We start from the raw sequence: 15,539 nt of genomic DNA on the forward strand, positions 1-15,539 counted from the left end.
AAAAGAACAAGTTATTGTTAGATTCTGGTTTCTAACATATTCTATTGTCTGCTTCCATTTTATGGGTGAGTTCATCCCATTCATATTCACAGTTATGATTAACTGTCCATTTCCCTCCATCCTATTTCCTTCTGTTTATCTTTCTCTTTTTATTCTGTCCTTTTCTAAAGTCTTTTGCTTCTGACCAGTGCCTTCTTTTACCCATCATCCTTTTTATCACCCCCCCCCACCATCACCCCCATTTCTCTTACCCCCTTCCTCTCCTACTTTTCTATTGAGTAAGATAGATTTCTGTTACCAGTTGAGAGAGAGAGTGTGTATGTGTGTGTGTGTGTGTATACTTATACAAATACACACAAACACACATTTCCCCATCTTTTTACCAATTGTGATGACAGTGACAATAAGGTAGGTTCAAGCATTGCCTCACCCCCACCCTGGTTTTCCCCATCATTGTAGACCTTCTTGACCTCTTTTATGAGCATTATTTTTCCCTATTCTTCCTCTCCCTTCCCCCTTTTCCCAAGGTATCACTTTTTCTCACCTATCCATTTTTTTTACATCATCCCAGCAAAATTGACTCCTGTGTTCTTTTTTGCCAAATATATTCCAAGTGTTCTGATCCTTTATTGTGGAACCTGGGGAATCTTATATGGTCCTGACTGTGGCAAGCATTTCAGATCAGGTGTTTATGCCTACATATTGTTGACAGTGATTTTTGTCCTTTTTTCTGTCATGGACACTTTCGGGAGTCTGGTGAAGCCTATGGAACCCTTCTCAGAACTGTCTTTAAATGTATAAATAAATCACGTAGAATTACAGAAGAAACCAATTATAATGAAAGCAAGCAAAATATTTTTAGCAAACAAGTTTCCTGACTCCAAGTTAAGAGTTATGGGTTAAAGGTCAAAATCAGTAAGAAATTAAAGGAAGAATACATTTTAAAATAGTTTGTATGCAGTTACAGTAGCTCCAGTCCTGCGTGGCTGACCATGGCGTCTGACTTGGGGAAAAAATGGACAAAATAAAGACTATCAGTATAAATAAAGACTCCAACTATCGCTGTTTCTTAGGCAAGGGGGAATTAATATAAAATAGTCACCAAGATAAGGAGGCAGAATGATTTCCAAAAAAATACTTATTCCAGCAAATACATTATTACATTTTTAAGCAAAGGGATATGACAAGCAGAGGCAACGTGGGTTTAAAGAATAAGTTAATTTATAATAAACCATACAGGAAGGTGACAGAAAAAGATCACTGGTTGGAGGTTTTATAAAGGTTTAATTGACTCCTTCTGACTCTTAGATTCTGAGATAATTATAAGCCAAATAATCCTCAAATAGTATAAAAAACAGTTGAGGCAGAAATGAGCTTGAGAACCCTAAGCTAAATCCTTCTGAGAACTTTTGAAGATGAAACCAGAAGTAATGAAGTGGGTATTCAGCAGTATAGATTATATTGCTCTTTTATGGTCTTCTCATCTTCTCAATGATAGTAGTAGAAACACTACATTTAGATTCTCCCTATTCTCAGCACTGGACAGACTACCTGAGGAAGAAGTGGTCATATGCATTCAAGAATAACTGCAGGACCTGACCAAATACCAATCTAAAGCCTAAAGAGGAAATTGGATTGAACCATATTTGAGTTGTGCAGAATTTCAGTTTTGCAAAGCTGTTTGCTTCTCCCGCTGCCTTCCTTTTTAATAGCAATTCGTGATACCGGTTTGGCTGTAATTTTTTGCACAATTGCAATCGTAGGTACAAAATGGGAAAATAATTGATGGAAGTAAGTAGACTATTTGTTGGAAAGAGTGACAAGCAAAAGTAATGTCACTGACATTAAGGATATGTATGACTAGGTAAGGCAACCAGTTATATAGACTCAGCAGTACTTCTTAAACTGTGGGCCCAGAAGGGGTCACGAATAGAAAAAGTTTAAGAAGCCTGGAGACAGAGTGAAGAATAATCATAGACAGATGGCTCAAAAGCTGCTACAGAAGAGAACCAGATAAAATTTTGAGTGTGTTGGGTAGAGTTCTAGAATATTTTTAGAATGATATACAGAAGAATTGCACAGCAAAGCATTACCAGATTTGTGTTTTACCCTTATACAGGGAGTACCCATAACTGTGTGTTCTCAGGTCTGTTGTAGTGCAATTAATATTGCTGTTTATCAAATATTTTTTTTAAATTTTGAGACATCATATAAAGTTCCAAATAATGTAACAGGAAGATTTCTTAAAACAATGCTATTTTATGATATCCTCTTGTTCATTGTTACGTTTGGATAACATCTAGCTCTTTACTTGTTGTTTTTAGAATATTAGTAGTGTTGTGGCTGCATTTTCCGATCTTCTTCACGTACGAATTCCTAACAGTTATGAGGTCAGTAATGCTCCAGATATTCCTTCCCATGTGGGCTTGATAAATGGCTCTCGCGCAAACCCTGGCTTAGAATATCGGCAGCAGTTACTCCCGCATGCTCCTCCACCAGTATCTGTGAGCCACGGAAGACTAGTAGCCTCTTACAAACTCAAACCACCAAATGTGCCATTTCCTCCAACAAGCAATGGTGAGTTAGCTTGTGACATTCTCATTTGTAATTCTTAAGGAATAAATTGTGATTGGTCAGTTTATAATTCATACTTGTATACTGTACCAGGGGATGTGTATCATATTTATCATTCAGGCATTTCCTCAATCCCTAGGACTTTGTTAGGTGTCCTTTTCTTTTCTCTCAAAGTACGTGACATAGCAATATAAAATAAAATAGACTTGTAATTCTCATTGGTGTAGAGTTGGATAGATTAGTTGTATGACCCTGAGCAAATCATTTTAACCCTGTTTGCCTTAGTTTCCTCATCTGTCAGAGTAGCTGGAGAAGGAAATGGCAAACCATTCCAGTATCTATGCCAAGAAAACCCCAAATGGGATCACAAAGAATAGTAATAGATGAAATGACTGAACAGCAAAATAGTTTAGTTGGGGAGAAATAATTTAAATAGAAAGGCTAATTAACAATTGATTTAAAAAATCAGCTCTTTCATATGAGGTTCTGCTGGAAGTACTGTTTCACAGCTACAATGAATCTTTTTTTGTTGTCTTAAAGCATAAGCATTTTTTGTAAATATGTCATTTTCGTCTATTTTTGCTTGCATAAAATATATGCTACATGAATTAAAAATAACTTTTGTCAAATAATAATTGTAATTAGTTCATACCTATAATTGAAAATGTTTACCCTGTGTCTGAATTTTCTTTGTATAAATAAAATCATGCAACTTCTACCTCATTTTTTGTATTTTCCTAACTTAAGTCTGAGCCCTCCGTTACTCTCTTAAACTGTATTTTCTTAAATAAGGCTTGTCACTGTGAATTCAAGTTTGTATATTTCCTTTAATGTTTATTTGCAGTTGTTTACAATCTCTTAACAAATTATTATTTTTCAGGTCTAGCTGGTTATAAGGATCATAATCAAAACATTACTGATAACTCTGCACTCAGACCACAGTGGTGTTGTCATTGTAAAGTTGTCATTCTTGGTAGTGGTGTTCGGAAATCCTTCAAAGGTCCAGGCTTTCTGAAACAGGTATTTAAAAGCTATATTGCTTTTTCTCAGTTAAACTAGATTTGCAATAGATGTATGGAAAGAGAGAGAGAGAGAGAGAGCGCACGCGCCATAGTGCAGTTTTAAGTTAAGACTTTGGGGAGTAACCATATGTGTGTATTCATTATAGGCTCCAAAATTTCCTTGAGACATTGAATAAATTCTTATTAGACTAGCATTTTCAGTTGCTTAAAGGATTTCAACAACACAATCTTTTTTTCAAAAATGACTTTTTTTCATTATTGAGAAACATTAAACCAGGAACCATTTCAGGATTCATAACTATTAACTGTTCTAGAGTTTTAATGGTGTAGAAATAGTTTTTACATTGTAAATGATGAACCAGACAATTTCGATTTTGTAAACTCCAGGTTTTTTTGCAAAGGGAAGGAAGGAACAGGAAATGGTGGTAGTGGCATAAGTACACACACACACACACAGTCTTGGCAGCCAGAATCAACATTTTATATTTGCTTGTGCAGCTTTTTGTGATCATCTTTGATGCAAGAATGGAGTAAACTATGAAAAGGAAAAAATATTTCTGCTGCTCATGTTTCCTAAGTTCATTTATCTCCATCTACTACATGTCTATACTAGATATTTGGACGATAGTTACCTTTTACTTTTAAGTCAAAAGTGAGTCATTTTCTATAACATAGGATTCAAAGCACAAAACTCTGTGACACACTCAGTTTTCGCTGCCACTTTAGCTGGGGGAAACAATAAGTCAGGGAACAGGAGGAGGGTTCTGAGCTACATTCACCAATAGTGTTCATCTTTAGCTTACTGGATGTTTCTTGAGTGATTTATAATGTCGAAATGCTCACATACCTTTTCTCTTTGATTCTCAGGATTCCCAAGAAAGCCCTGATAGAGGGGAAAAGGACATTGTATTTTGTAGTAATAACTGTTTTGTTCTTTATTCAACAACTGTACAAGGAAAAAACACAGAACACAAGGTAACAATGTAAACATTAAGATGTAGTAGTGGTTTAGTGCTGTTTGATTTTGTCATAAAGCTGATGATTTACTTACTTAAATTTGACATCAATGATCCGTAATTTCATTCCATAACCATTTGTAATACATAATGAAAAATTGAAGGCAAATTCCTCCGCATGGTAGTTGTTGGAAAATCTGATGGACAGAACCCAAAAAAGGGGGAAATGTAAAGAACTTTTTCAAGATCACATCTCATTCCTAACACTATCATGGCTAGGACTTGAATCTAGTTTTCCTGCCTTCTCTTCTGGAGGACCTGAAATAATTTCTTTCATGATTCTATTTTTGTTCTCTTAAAACTGCAAAAAATATTCTTTTGAGAAGGTGAATATTTTTGTATGAGGAACCCTGTACATTCCTTTCCATCTTAGTAGAGGAAAAAATCTCTACTTTATTTGTTTTCATATAATGTAAGAGCCACTTACATTAACAGTACATTTCTAAGATGATGTGCTCCATGAGCATTATTCAGCTTTTACAACCTTGTTGTTCTTATTATCCAGCAAACATTTTAAATGCATTGATACCTTATGTATTGATAAAACACAATTCCTAGCCAATACCTAAATAAACATCCCTACAAAGTACATTCTCAAAAATGTTGATTTCAGTAAGGCTTTCTTAAGTACCTGCTTTACACAGAACACTGTTAGATACTTCGGGTCTGTCGCTTTCATGATGATTCTCTTTTTGAGAGGAGGGAAGTAGGGCTCTTGCTTCTTAATTTCACTTCTCTTTGTTATATGTTTCTGCAGAAAAGGCACCATGTAAATCCAAAGAATTATTTAAAGCACTTTTAAAGGGGTTAGCTTCATTGACCCTATGATTGATTAAACTTAGTTATGTAATGCAACTTATTAGCATTAATATATAACCTAGAGAGGTTGGCGGGAAGAGATGCAAAAGTACTATTGAAGTGAGAAGGAACGTTGAACTGAAAGATCAGTCACCAGACCTCCCCTAATGTCATCTGTTGTGGTCAAATCTTTGACATCTTAGATTGACTCTGCTACTTTTCATCGTCTAGTTACTTCCTCTCTTTCTCTCCCTATAATTTCTAAAGCTTTATTCTCGACCAAGTTTAAAAAAAAATCACTAAGCATCTGAGTTTCTTGCTTTAAGCATGTTCAAATTTGAACACGTCTTAGGGTTATTTATCACTGTTCTTTCTAACATGATTTCTTTTTATTTTACAGGATTCGCTCCCTTCCTTGCCGCACTCACCGACAAAAGAGATGCCCCCTAAAGCATTCCATCAATACAATACCAACATCTCTACCTTAGATGTCCATTGTCTCCCACAGCTTCAGGAAAAAGTCTCTCCTCCAACATCACCTCCCATTACTTTCCCTCCTGCCTTGGAAGCAGCCAAAGTAGAGACAAAGCCAGATGAACTGAAAGTGACAGTAAAATTGAAACCTCGCTTGAGAGCCATTCATAGTGCTTTTGATGATTGTAGACCACTAAGTAAGAAATGGAAAGGGATGAAATGGAAGAAGTGGAGCATTCATATTGTAATTCCCAAAGGGACTTTCAAACCACCTTGTGAAGATGAAATAGATGAGTTCCTGAAAAAACGGGGCACTTCCCTGAAACCCGACCCTGTGCCTAAAGACTATAGGAAGTGTTGCTTCTGTCACGAAGAAGGGGATGGATTAACTGATGGGCCTGCAAGGCTGCTTAACCTTGACTTAGATCTTTGGGTCCATTTGAACTGTGCTCTTTGGTCCACAGAGGTCTACGAGACGCAAGCTGGTGCCTTAATAAATGTGGAACTGGCACTTCGGAGGGGCCTACAAATGAAATGTGTATTCTGTCACAAAATGGGTGCCACTGGCGGCTGTCACAGGTTTAGGTGCACCAACATTTATCACTTTACCTGTGCCATTAAAGCACAATGCATGTTTTTTAAGGACAAAACAATGCTTTGCCCCTTGCACAAGCCAAAGGGAACTCATGAGCAAGAATTAAGTTATTTTGCAGTTTTTAGAAGGGTCTACGTCCAACGAGATGAGGTTCGTCAGATAGCTAGCATTGTGCAGCGTGGAGAACGTGACCACACTTTCCGAGTAGGAAGCCTCATCTTCCACACAATTGGTCAGCTGTTACCACAGCAGATGCAAGCATTCCATTCTTCTAAAGCTCTCTTCCCTGTTGGATATGAAGCCAGCCGATTATATTGGAGTATGCGGTATGCAAATAGACGTTGTCGCTATTTATGTTCTATTGAGGAGAAGGATGGGCTTCCCATGTTTGTGATCAAGATTGTGGAGCAAGGTCATGAAGATCTTGTTCTTTCTGATACCTCTCCTAAAGGTAACATGCAATTCTGTTAACTGTATTTTTGTTACACAGAATTATCGCGACTTTTCCATATATTCTCCATTCTTCCTAATTCCCCCCCTCCACTTTTTTGTTTCATATTCTAAAGCAGCCTTTGATAAATTGTTAAGAATTATGTTTTGAAATACAAGATGAAATTCTCTATACCATCTTGATTGGATTATGATACAATTTTTGGAAGACAAACTGTGATCCTAGTCGCTTCAGAAGATCCAGGTCAAGGTGTTTTTTAAATAAAGATTTTCAAAAATGATTCTGGTAGTGATTAAATCAGGCTTGCCATATTATTCACCTTGAAACCTATATCCTATTATATAAAACTCCTGTTGTTGCTATTTCTATACATGGAGTCTGTCAGGAGTTGGGTATTATCTGGGGATTAGATCTGAGAAATACTTGCAGCAACTTACTTAGACAGAATTTAGTTGAAAATAAGCACTGGTGGAATCGGCATTCCAAATTTGGTGGTTTGGGGCTACCTGAAATGACTGACTACGAATCAGGGTATATCATTTAAGGAAAATTTAGTTACTCTTGTGCACTGTGGTCAACCATATTAGAAAAATTGGATTTGTTCCTGAAGCTAAAGGGAAGGTGTTACCTTAGAAGTCATCAGATCTACCTTCCTCCTTTTACAAGTGAGGAAACTGAGGTTCACAAAGATTGTCTGCCCATAGTTGCAAAGTGGCAAAGCCAGGACTAGAACTCAACTCTCTGGACTTGCAAACCAGCGAATGCTCTTAAATTGCTTTTTAAGATACACTAGTAACACCTCTTCCCCTGCTACTTGGACCCTGGTCTGAGATGTGAAATAGAAAAAACAAAGCTTTCTAACAATAAGGATTTTTACTATATTTAATAAAGAAAAGTGGTTTGGAATGAGCTTCTAGTTCAGCATCTACTGTACTTTATGGGGAACAGGGATTCTCTAGCTTCCATGTGTATTTCATTACAGACTCCTATTAAAACTAGAGCTATTAAAGCCTTTGAAGTTTAAAGGTGTTCAGTAATGAACTAGCCACAAAGATAGGCAATGCCAAACATGACTTTGGCATGTTCCTTGACCTCTAGTTGTTTCTTATAATTTGGCTAGGAGAAATTAGGCAAGCAGAGAGAAGCAGTGCCAAATGAAATTAAATTAGCTTTTATTAAATTTCTTATGGCTTTGGGACCACGGGCAGAGTTGAATAGAGAAAATTTAGATACAAGTTTTTGTCTCTGTCCTTAAACAGACACATTCCATAGACACAATTGACTTTCTTATTCCAGCTTTAGACTGACCATAGCATCTTTAGTCAGACAGTTGTACACACGTTGGCCTGTGATCCCAGAAACACAGAAGAAATTTAATAATACGTCAGTAAATTTAGCTTGGTATTGCCTCTCCCTACTCACAAAACTTCTAGCCAAATTTAAGGCAAACGACTAGAAGGCAGGGAACATGTCAAAATTATTTTCTTTTACATTGCCTATCATTGTGAATATTCATTACTGAACAGTGTTGAAGTTCAAAGGTGCTAAGAGCATTTTAACTGCTTTTTCATCAAGGTGACTTCTTAGGTTATGTTAGTCAAGAGAAAATGAGTTAATTTTTTTAAATTAAGATTTCTGTAAAATGCCTATATAAAATATTGACATGAAGTTGGTCACCATAAGGTATATAAACTGCATTAACTCATTGGGATTTAATTTTGATGTTATTACAGTGAATAAATTTCTGGTTGACTAAGGTGAACTCTTCTCATTTTCATGTAATTATTAATGTAGTGATTATTGTTAGTGGAGAGATTCAATGTTGGTAGATACATTTTGGGAAATAGTTGTTGATAAGTCTTGACTATTCTTTAGTATTTTTTCTTGAGTTCTTTGTGTGTTATTCATTCATTTTTATGTCACCATAATGTCTTGTCACTGTAATTTTTTTCTTTGTCATTTAGGTGTTTGGGATAAAATTTTGGAGCCTGTTGCATGTGTTCGAAAAGAATCTGACATGCTTCAGCTCTTTCCTGGATATTTAAAAGGAGAAGATCTGTTTGGTTTGACAGTCTCTGCTGTGGCAAGAATAGCTGAATCAGTGAGTACTTTGATTAAGTTGAAAAATAGAAATATTCTTTCATCCTGGAAAATTCCTTTTGATTTTATTCACATGAAGTACTTGGTCATCCATTCATATATTCATTCAACAGCTATTTATTACGTGTCTGTCATGAAGCAAGCCTTATTGTATGGAAATTCAGAAATAATAAAGGCTTGATCTTTGTCCTCATGACTCATAATCTTTGCTGCCAACTGATTTACTCTAAAGATGGTGTTATTTTTGGATATGACTTGTTCATCAGAGTTGAATTATTTCCCACCCAGTTGTGGAATACCCATAACTGAGGCTAAAAGGCAGACTTTTTCAAGGGCAATAATTGTTGATGTTAGAAACTCACTTGTGGAAAGCACAAAAAAATCCCTACAGGTTATTTACTAGAACTGTATGATTTCCCTCTTGGATGATGGCCTGACACTCCACGAATGAATCTGTTTGTTAAAAAAAAGAAATCAAGGTTATGGGAGTTTATATATTGGAGAGACAGAGTCTGGGAAGTAAATTAAAATAGAAATTCTCTTAGAAATAAGTTACATTTCCCTAAAATAGTCTGAATATTAACCTCACATCTCTGACCTCATGTGCTGTGATATGTAAAATGGAAACAAAACTGATATGCAAAAACAGCCAAGAAAACAAACAGTATAAACAGTGGGCGTGTGAGACTTAAAATTCCAAGGAATTATTGGAAACCTGGAGCTATTCATACTGACACACGTATCAGAAGTTGAAGTTGTTTCCCAAGCCCTAGAGTGTTTTATAAAGAGGTGCAGGTTCTAAAATCCCATTTGATTATATGCATTGCTTTCAATCTCATGAAAAGAGCCCTATCTTTTCCTTTTTTAGGGGAAAGTTGGCAGGGTTCACTAAATAATCTCTTTAAAGATCAGTTTGCATATTCATACATAAATGTTTGGTGCCATGCAAATATTTGGTCTCTGCTCAGCCACTTTACTCTACTTTGTGAACTTTGGTAGGTTACTCTCCTTTATTTTTAAAATAAGTGGGTTGGGCTAGATGATTTCTTAGTTCCATTCTGTGATGTATGGTGTATGCATGTAGCTTTTAGAAATAGCTTAGAAACAAAAAAGTGCACCTTTATTGTTGAAGATGTTTACAGGCAGTATTCACATAGATGTGGAATGACATTTTCATAGGAGATTCCAGATCTCTTTTGCCATGCTTGCACTTAAATTTATTGTACAGGATTAGATCCCTTTCTTGCCACATTCATCAACAAAAGAGATGCCCCTTGATGGTCCTGGTGACTAGATATTGTGTAGGATATTTCTCAGGTGTGTTAACTTTTGTCTGTTTCAATCTTCCTTTCAGCTTCCTGGGGTTGAGGCATGTGAAAACTATACCTTCAGATATGGCCGAAATCCTCTCATGGAACTTCCTCTTGCCATTAACCCCACGGGCTGTGCCCGTTCTGAACCTAAAATGAGTACCCATGTCAAGAGGTTTGTGTTAAGGTATTTTGTTTTAACTTCACATAGTACAGCCCAGGGTTTCTAGGCTCTGTAGTGGTTTTCTTGTGCTTTTATATGTCTGCTGCTCACAAACCCTGTTGTCTCTGGCTGTGTATGTGCATGCCCAAATGAAAAGAGCTCTGCTGTGTTGTATTTGCTAATCAGCTTTCAATGTATGTGTGTCTTACCAGAAAGAATTGGAAAAACAATATGACTTTGTTCCTTATTCAGAGATGTCTTCAGTTTTCTTTGTATTTTTCTGTTTATATGCCAATGCCTACAGGCCTCACACCTTGAATAGCACCAGCACCTCGAAATCCTTTCAGAGCACAGTCACTGGAGAGTTGAATGCCCCTTATAGTAAACAGTTTGTCCATTCTAAATCCTCTCAATACCGCAAAATGAAGACTGAATGGAAATCCAATGTGTATTTAGCACGGTCTAGGATTCAGGTGAGCTGGAACTCTTTTCTGTTTTATATGTTTTCTGCTCTGCATAGAAGTTTGATGAAATTTATATAACATATGTGGTAAGAATTTCACATAGCTGTTAGGACAGTTTTTAATATCTATTGTCTCCACTTCATTTATTTCTGTGCCAAAATAATTTGCCATACATGACAGTGTGATGATTAACTGTAGATTCAGGTTATGAGTTATTTTACTCCAGGTAACGAACTAATGTTTAAATTACGGTGACAGTTTCAAACACCTGAAGGGAGTGGTATCTATCACAATGTGGGCATTGAATAAAAGTGAGCCAGAGAAGGGTGGGAAACAGGATGCCATATAAGTTTCAGTGAGTTAGGAGGTTGAACAACTATCAATTTCTTCATTATTTCCAAAGAATAAGAAAGCCACTCTGAAAACAGGAGAATGTGGACCTAATTTTCCCACTATCTTGGTTGATAGAAATCATGTTTTAATTTTATAGTCCTGAAAGATGTTATTTATTTTAGATACTGTACCAAGTACTCTTAGTATGTTAAGTCAAGTGGATTAAAAACATAGAGAAAATTTGCTCCTTACTCATCCAAAGAATCAGAGCCCATGAAATTTTAAAAGTTGAGCCATACTTTGAAACTTCTATTCCCACCCTGAATTATTCATCCTGCCATATGGTTAGCTTCTGGATAAATTTGTAGAGTAATGCTGAAAAATAATCTTTGCATGGAGAAAATATACAGCAATGATTTTTTAAAAATTCCTTGTCAAGCTATTATCTCCTCCAAGGACACTGGGAAAACTCAGATTAGTAGATAAGTTGCACAGGAATTTTTGGTGATATTATTCACTACTCAGGTGCAGTCATAATTGAACTAACATAAGGTACATCTTTTAAAGAGACAGAGGATAAGATGATGTCTGTTTAAAAGAGTATTATCACCATCTTGCCAGTCTTGCACAATAGAATCCAGTCCACATGAAAAACCTATTTTCTTAGCCATTTCCATTATAGGCTAACAACCATGTTTCACTGAAGATGCTTCCAAGAATGAATCCTTTTCACTAAATAGGATTTACTATCCCTCTTCTTGCTATTGGTTCCTGCAGATTTTCTAACAAGGACAGGAATGTTATTCCCCCTTTGTTGAAACTGCCCTGAAATCTTTGCTTTAAGGTCTTCCTTTCCACCCAAACAATAGTAAGTGAAATATTAGCTGCTACTGTATTTAGCCCATTAGCTCATTCTACTTCCTCCTGTTTTCACATGGTCATCTTAGTATAGTGCTACATGGCAGCAAGAGAACATGTTAACTCATCATGAAAGGCTGAAATTGTCGTCTGTGTGTATACGTGTGTGTGTGTGTGTGTGTGTGTGTGTGTAATGTATTTTCCTAAGGGTCAGGTCTGATCATGTCACTCCTCTACCCTGTAAATTCCAAAGACTTGCTATTGCCTCTGGACTAAAACAATCTCCTCTCTATCTTCTAAAACACTCGACTACCTGGCCCTCACCTATTTTTCTAGCCCTCTCTGGATCTTACTCCCACTTCGATGCTCTTATGTTCCAGCCAAACTGCCCTTTTCTCTTTTTTTTTTTTTTCCCATATGCAGTATTCCGCACATCCCATTTTCACATCTTTGCACTGGATATCTCTTATGCTTAGAATGGACCGCTACTTTATCTTGACCTCATAAATCCCCTTCTTCCTTTAAGATATAGCTCAGGCACCATCTTTTGTATGAAATATTTCTTGATCCCCTCAACTTTTAGGGCTTTCTCTTTCAAACGACATTGTATTTATTCTCTAATCTCTATGTGTCTGTGTTCTTCTGTTCCCCTATTAGAATCTAAACCACTTGCAAGTGAGGATTTTGTAAACATGGTACTTGACACGTAGTAGCTATTCAATAAATACTTGATTGATTAAAAATAGCACTTCTTAGGTCAGGATTTATTTTGTTGTTCAGAATATCTAACATTAATAGCAATGAAGATCAAAAGCTTCTCTAGGAATCTGCACTGTATGTAGGTATACCTTTAAGCAACCTTGTTGAAGACTTAGAATGCTATATACAAAAAAATGAAAGTGAATTCATTATGATATGAAGGGACAAAGTCAGGGTAACGATGGTGGAATGTAAAAAGATTATATACAGATTGTGATGGTTTTAGTAGAAGTATATGGAAAAAGTCTTTGAATAGTCCAAGGAGAGTAATGAGTTCATGAATTTCAAACTATAGCATATACAGTGAAAAAACTATTAGAGTCTAGTTGATATTTTAGGTATGTTGTTTTTTTTTTAATCCACATACAATTGATGTTCTTGATGCAGTTCTGAATTTCATCTTCTTTTACAGGGACTAGGCTTATATGCTGCTAGAGACATTGAAAAGCACACCATGGTCATTGAATACATCGGAACCATCATCCGAAATGAAGTAGCAAACAGAAAAGAAAAACTTTATGAGTCTCAGGTAGGTCTGTTCTCTGTACGTGCTTGCAAATCTTATTGTACTCAAACTGATACAAGCTTCCATTGTGACCAAATCTGGTCATCTTGTTCAATCAACATTGAGTAAAATGGTTGTACCTTCTCTCTTCCCATCCTCCCTTTTTTGTAGATAGTCACACAATGTTACATGTATCTTTACCAGAGTTAGCATTTGTAATATGGAAGTGATTGGCCAGTGAGATGTGCAGATTGAAGTATAAGTCTAGTAAAGAGTGTCCTGTTGTAGGTGGGTGATTGCTGAAGGCTTCTTGTTGGGGAAAGTGACACCAAATACTCATTTCTCTCCCCTCTTTTAGAATCGGGGCGTGTACATGTTCCGCATTGATAACGATCATGTCATTGATGCCACACTGACAGGAGGGCCTGCAAGGTAGGTGACCCTAGAAAGGGTTACGTTCTTTCCCTGAGTTGTTCACATAATAGCAAAGGAGAAATTGAAGAAGGATTTGAGTAGTGTGATGCTGTTAAGGATTTCTCTAGTTAGTCTAAGGACAGATAAATCATACAAAAAACAAATCTTGTAAATTTATGTAAGTTATTTGCAGTTTTTCAAGGTAAGGGTTGAAAGAAGAAGAGTTAGGGATTTTCCTCTTAATAGAAATTGAGGTTTTTTTTAATCTTTCTATAATCACTTAGAATAAAGAAATCCTTTCCAAAATGATGATTTTGCAGGTATATCAACCATTCATGTGCACCTAATTGTGTGGCTGAGGTGGTGACATTTGAAAGAGGACATAAAATCATCATTAGTTCAAATCGGAGAATCCAGAAGGGGGAAGAAGTAAGTAATTGAGGGGATATTGGGATTTTTCTTTAAGAAAATTATTATTGTGCAAAAGGCCTTGACAAATTTTGCCTGAGGAAATTGAATTCATCAAAAAAAAATATTTATGCTACTAAATGGGTCAGGTCATCCCAAGATGTTAATAAGAGTTTTTGATGGAATTATGGGTAGTAGAGAGAGCCCTGAGGAGCTGATAATGAATTCTTAAAATGGGATCAGTTGTCCTCTGCCTTTTTTACGCTCTCCTTTAACATGGCTATAATTCTAAGAAGCGCAGAGCTTCCCATAATGCTGTGGCAATGGTTCTTTATAAAATAGTCTCTAGGGAAGGGAGTATATGAGTAAAGGGAACATAAAGTTTTGCAAATTATTTGTTTTTGAACAGACAACATCATTTAGCCACATGCACAAAACTGGTACCTTGTTTTTTTATAAACACAAAGACTTTTGTAATTTTTTCTATCTTAGATATCAGAAACTACCACTGAATACAATATAATATTAAAATTGGAATCTGCTTTGGAACTTTGTGGTGCAACACACACACACACACACACACCACACCACACCACACCACACCACAACGATACCATACCATACCATACCATACCATACCACAACAAACTGGTGATCATCTGCAGGGATCTTACAGCCTATTAAACTTCTTGGGAAGCTTTAATTCTGGAGTTTTCCTTTCCTATATTGAGTTAAAATCTGCTTCCCTATAATTTCTGCCATTTGGTCCCAATTCTAGTTTCTACAACAACAAACAACTCTGATTCCTCTTCACATATTAGTTCATTAAATAGTCCTTGGCAACTGCTGTGTAATATCCCCATGTCCTCCATTTATTCTTCATATTGTTTGAATTATAGATGTCTTATCATTCTGACTGTTCCCCTTCCAAATCTGTCAGATTCCTATTTTAAATGTATTGAACATGAGATGTAGTCTCTCTGGTGAGGAGTAGAGTAGGCTGCGCCTTTTATGATCTGGACAACACTATACTTCAGTTAATACAAATAATGATATTTATATTTACATATGACTTTACAGTTTGAGAACTGCCTTCCTCACAGTAGTTGTGTAAGGTGTTAGTGATGCAACTGTTTGGATCCCTATTTTACAAATGAGAAAACTGAGATTTATATTAAATGACTTGTCTTCAGGTCTTAGGACTACAATTTATATCCCGCTCTAGGCATAGGCCAGTTCTCACCTGTTACATCTTGTGTCCGTGTCAAAATTTCAATTGCCATTTTTCCCCCTCT

At 36.3% G+C, this 15,539-nt stretch overlaps 1 protein-coding gene across 4 annotated transcripts in view; it reads left to right on the forward strand.

Moving 5' to 3' along the window:
- Positions 1-15,539, forward strand: part of KMT2C (lysine methyltransferase 2C) — a 297,401-nt gene that overhangs the window by 276,264 nt on the left and 5,598 nt on the right. For all 4 annotated transcript variants that reach the window (XM_036759103.1, XM_036759101.1, XM_036759102.1 and 1 more), the window contains 10 exons: positions 2,325-2,577; positions 3,455-3,594; positions 4,464-4,571; positions 5,811-6,930; positions 8,895-9,031; positions 10,385-10,527; positions 10,808-10,976; positions 13,330-13,446; positions 13,781-13,854; positions 14,157-14,265. In XM_036759103.1, the coding sequence (XP_036614998.1) occupies positions 2,325-2,577; positions 3,455-3,594; positions 4,464-4,571; positions 5,811-6,930; positions 8,895-9,031; positions 10,385-10,527; positions 10,808-10,976; positions 13,330-13,446; positions 13,781-13,854; positions 14,157-14,265 (2,370 nt within the window). The remainder of the gene's footprint in view (positions 1-2,324; positions 2,578-3,454; positions 3,595-4,463; positions 4,572-5,810; positions 6,931-8,894; positions 9,032-10,384; positions 10,528-10,807; positions 10,977-13,329; positions 13,447-13,780; positions 13,855-14,156; positions 14,266-15,539) is intronic.

The sequence above is a fragment of the Trichosurus vulpecula genome, chromosome 5 (genome assembly GCF_011100635.1).
Source record: "Trichosurus vulpecula isolate mTriVul1 chromosome 5, mTriVul1.pri, whole genome shotgun sequence".
Classification (NCBI taxonomy): domain Eukaryota; kingdom Metazoa; phylum Chordata; class Mammalia; order Diprotodontia; family Phalangeridae; genus Trichosurus; species Trichosurus vulpecula.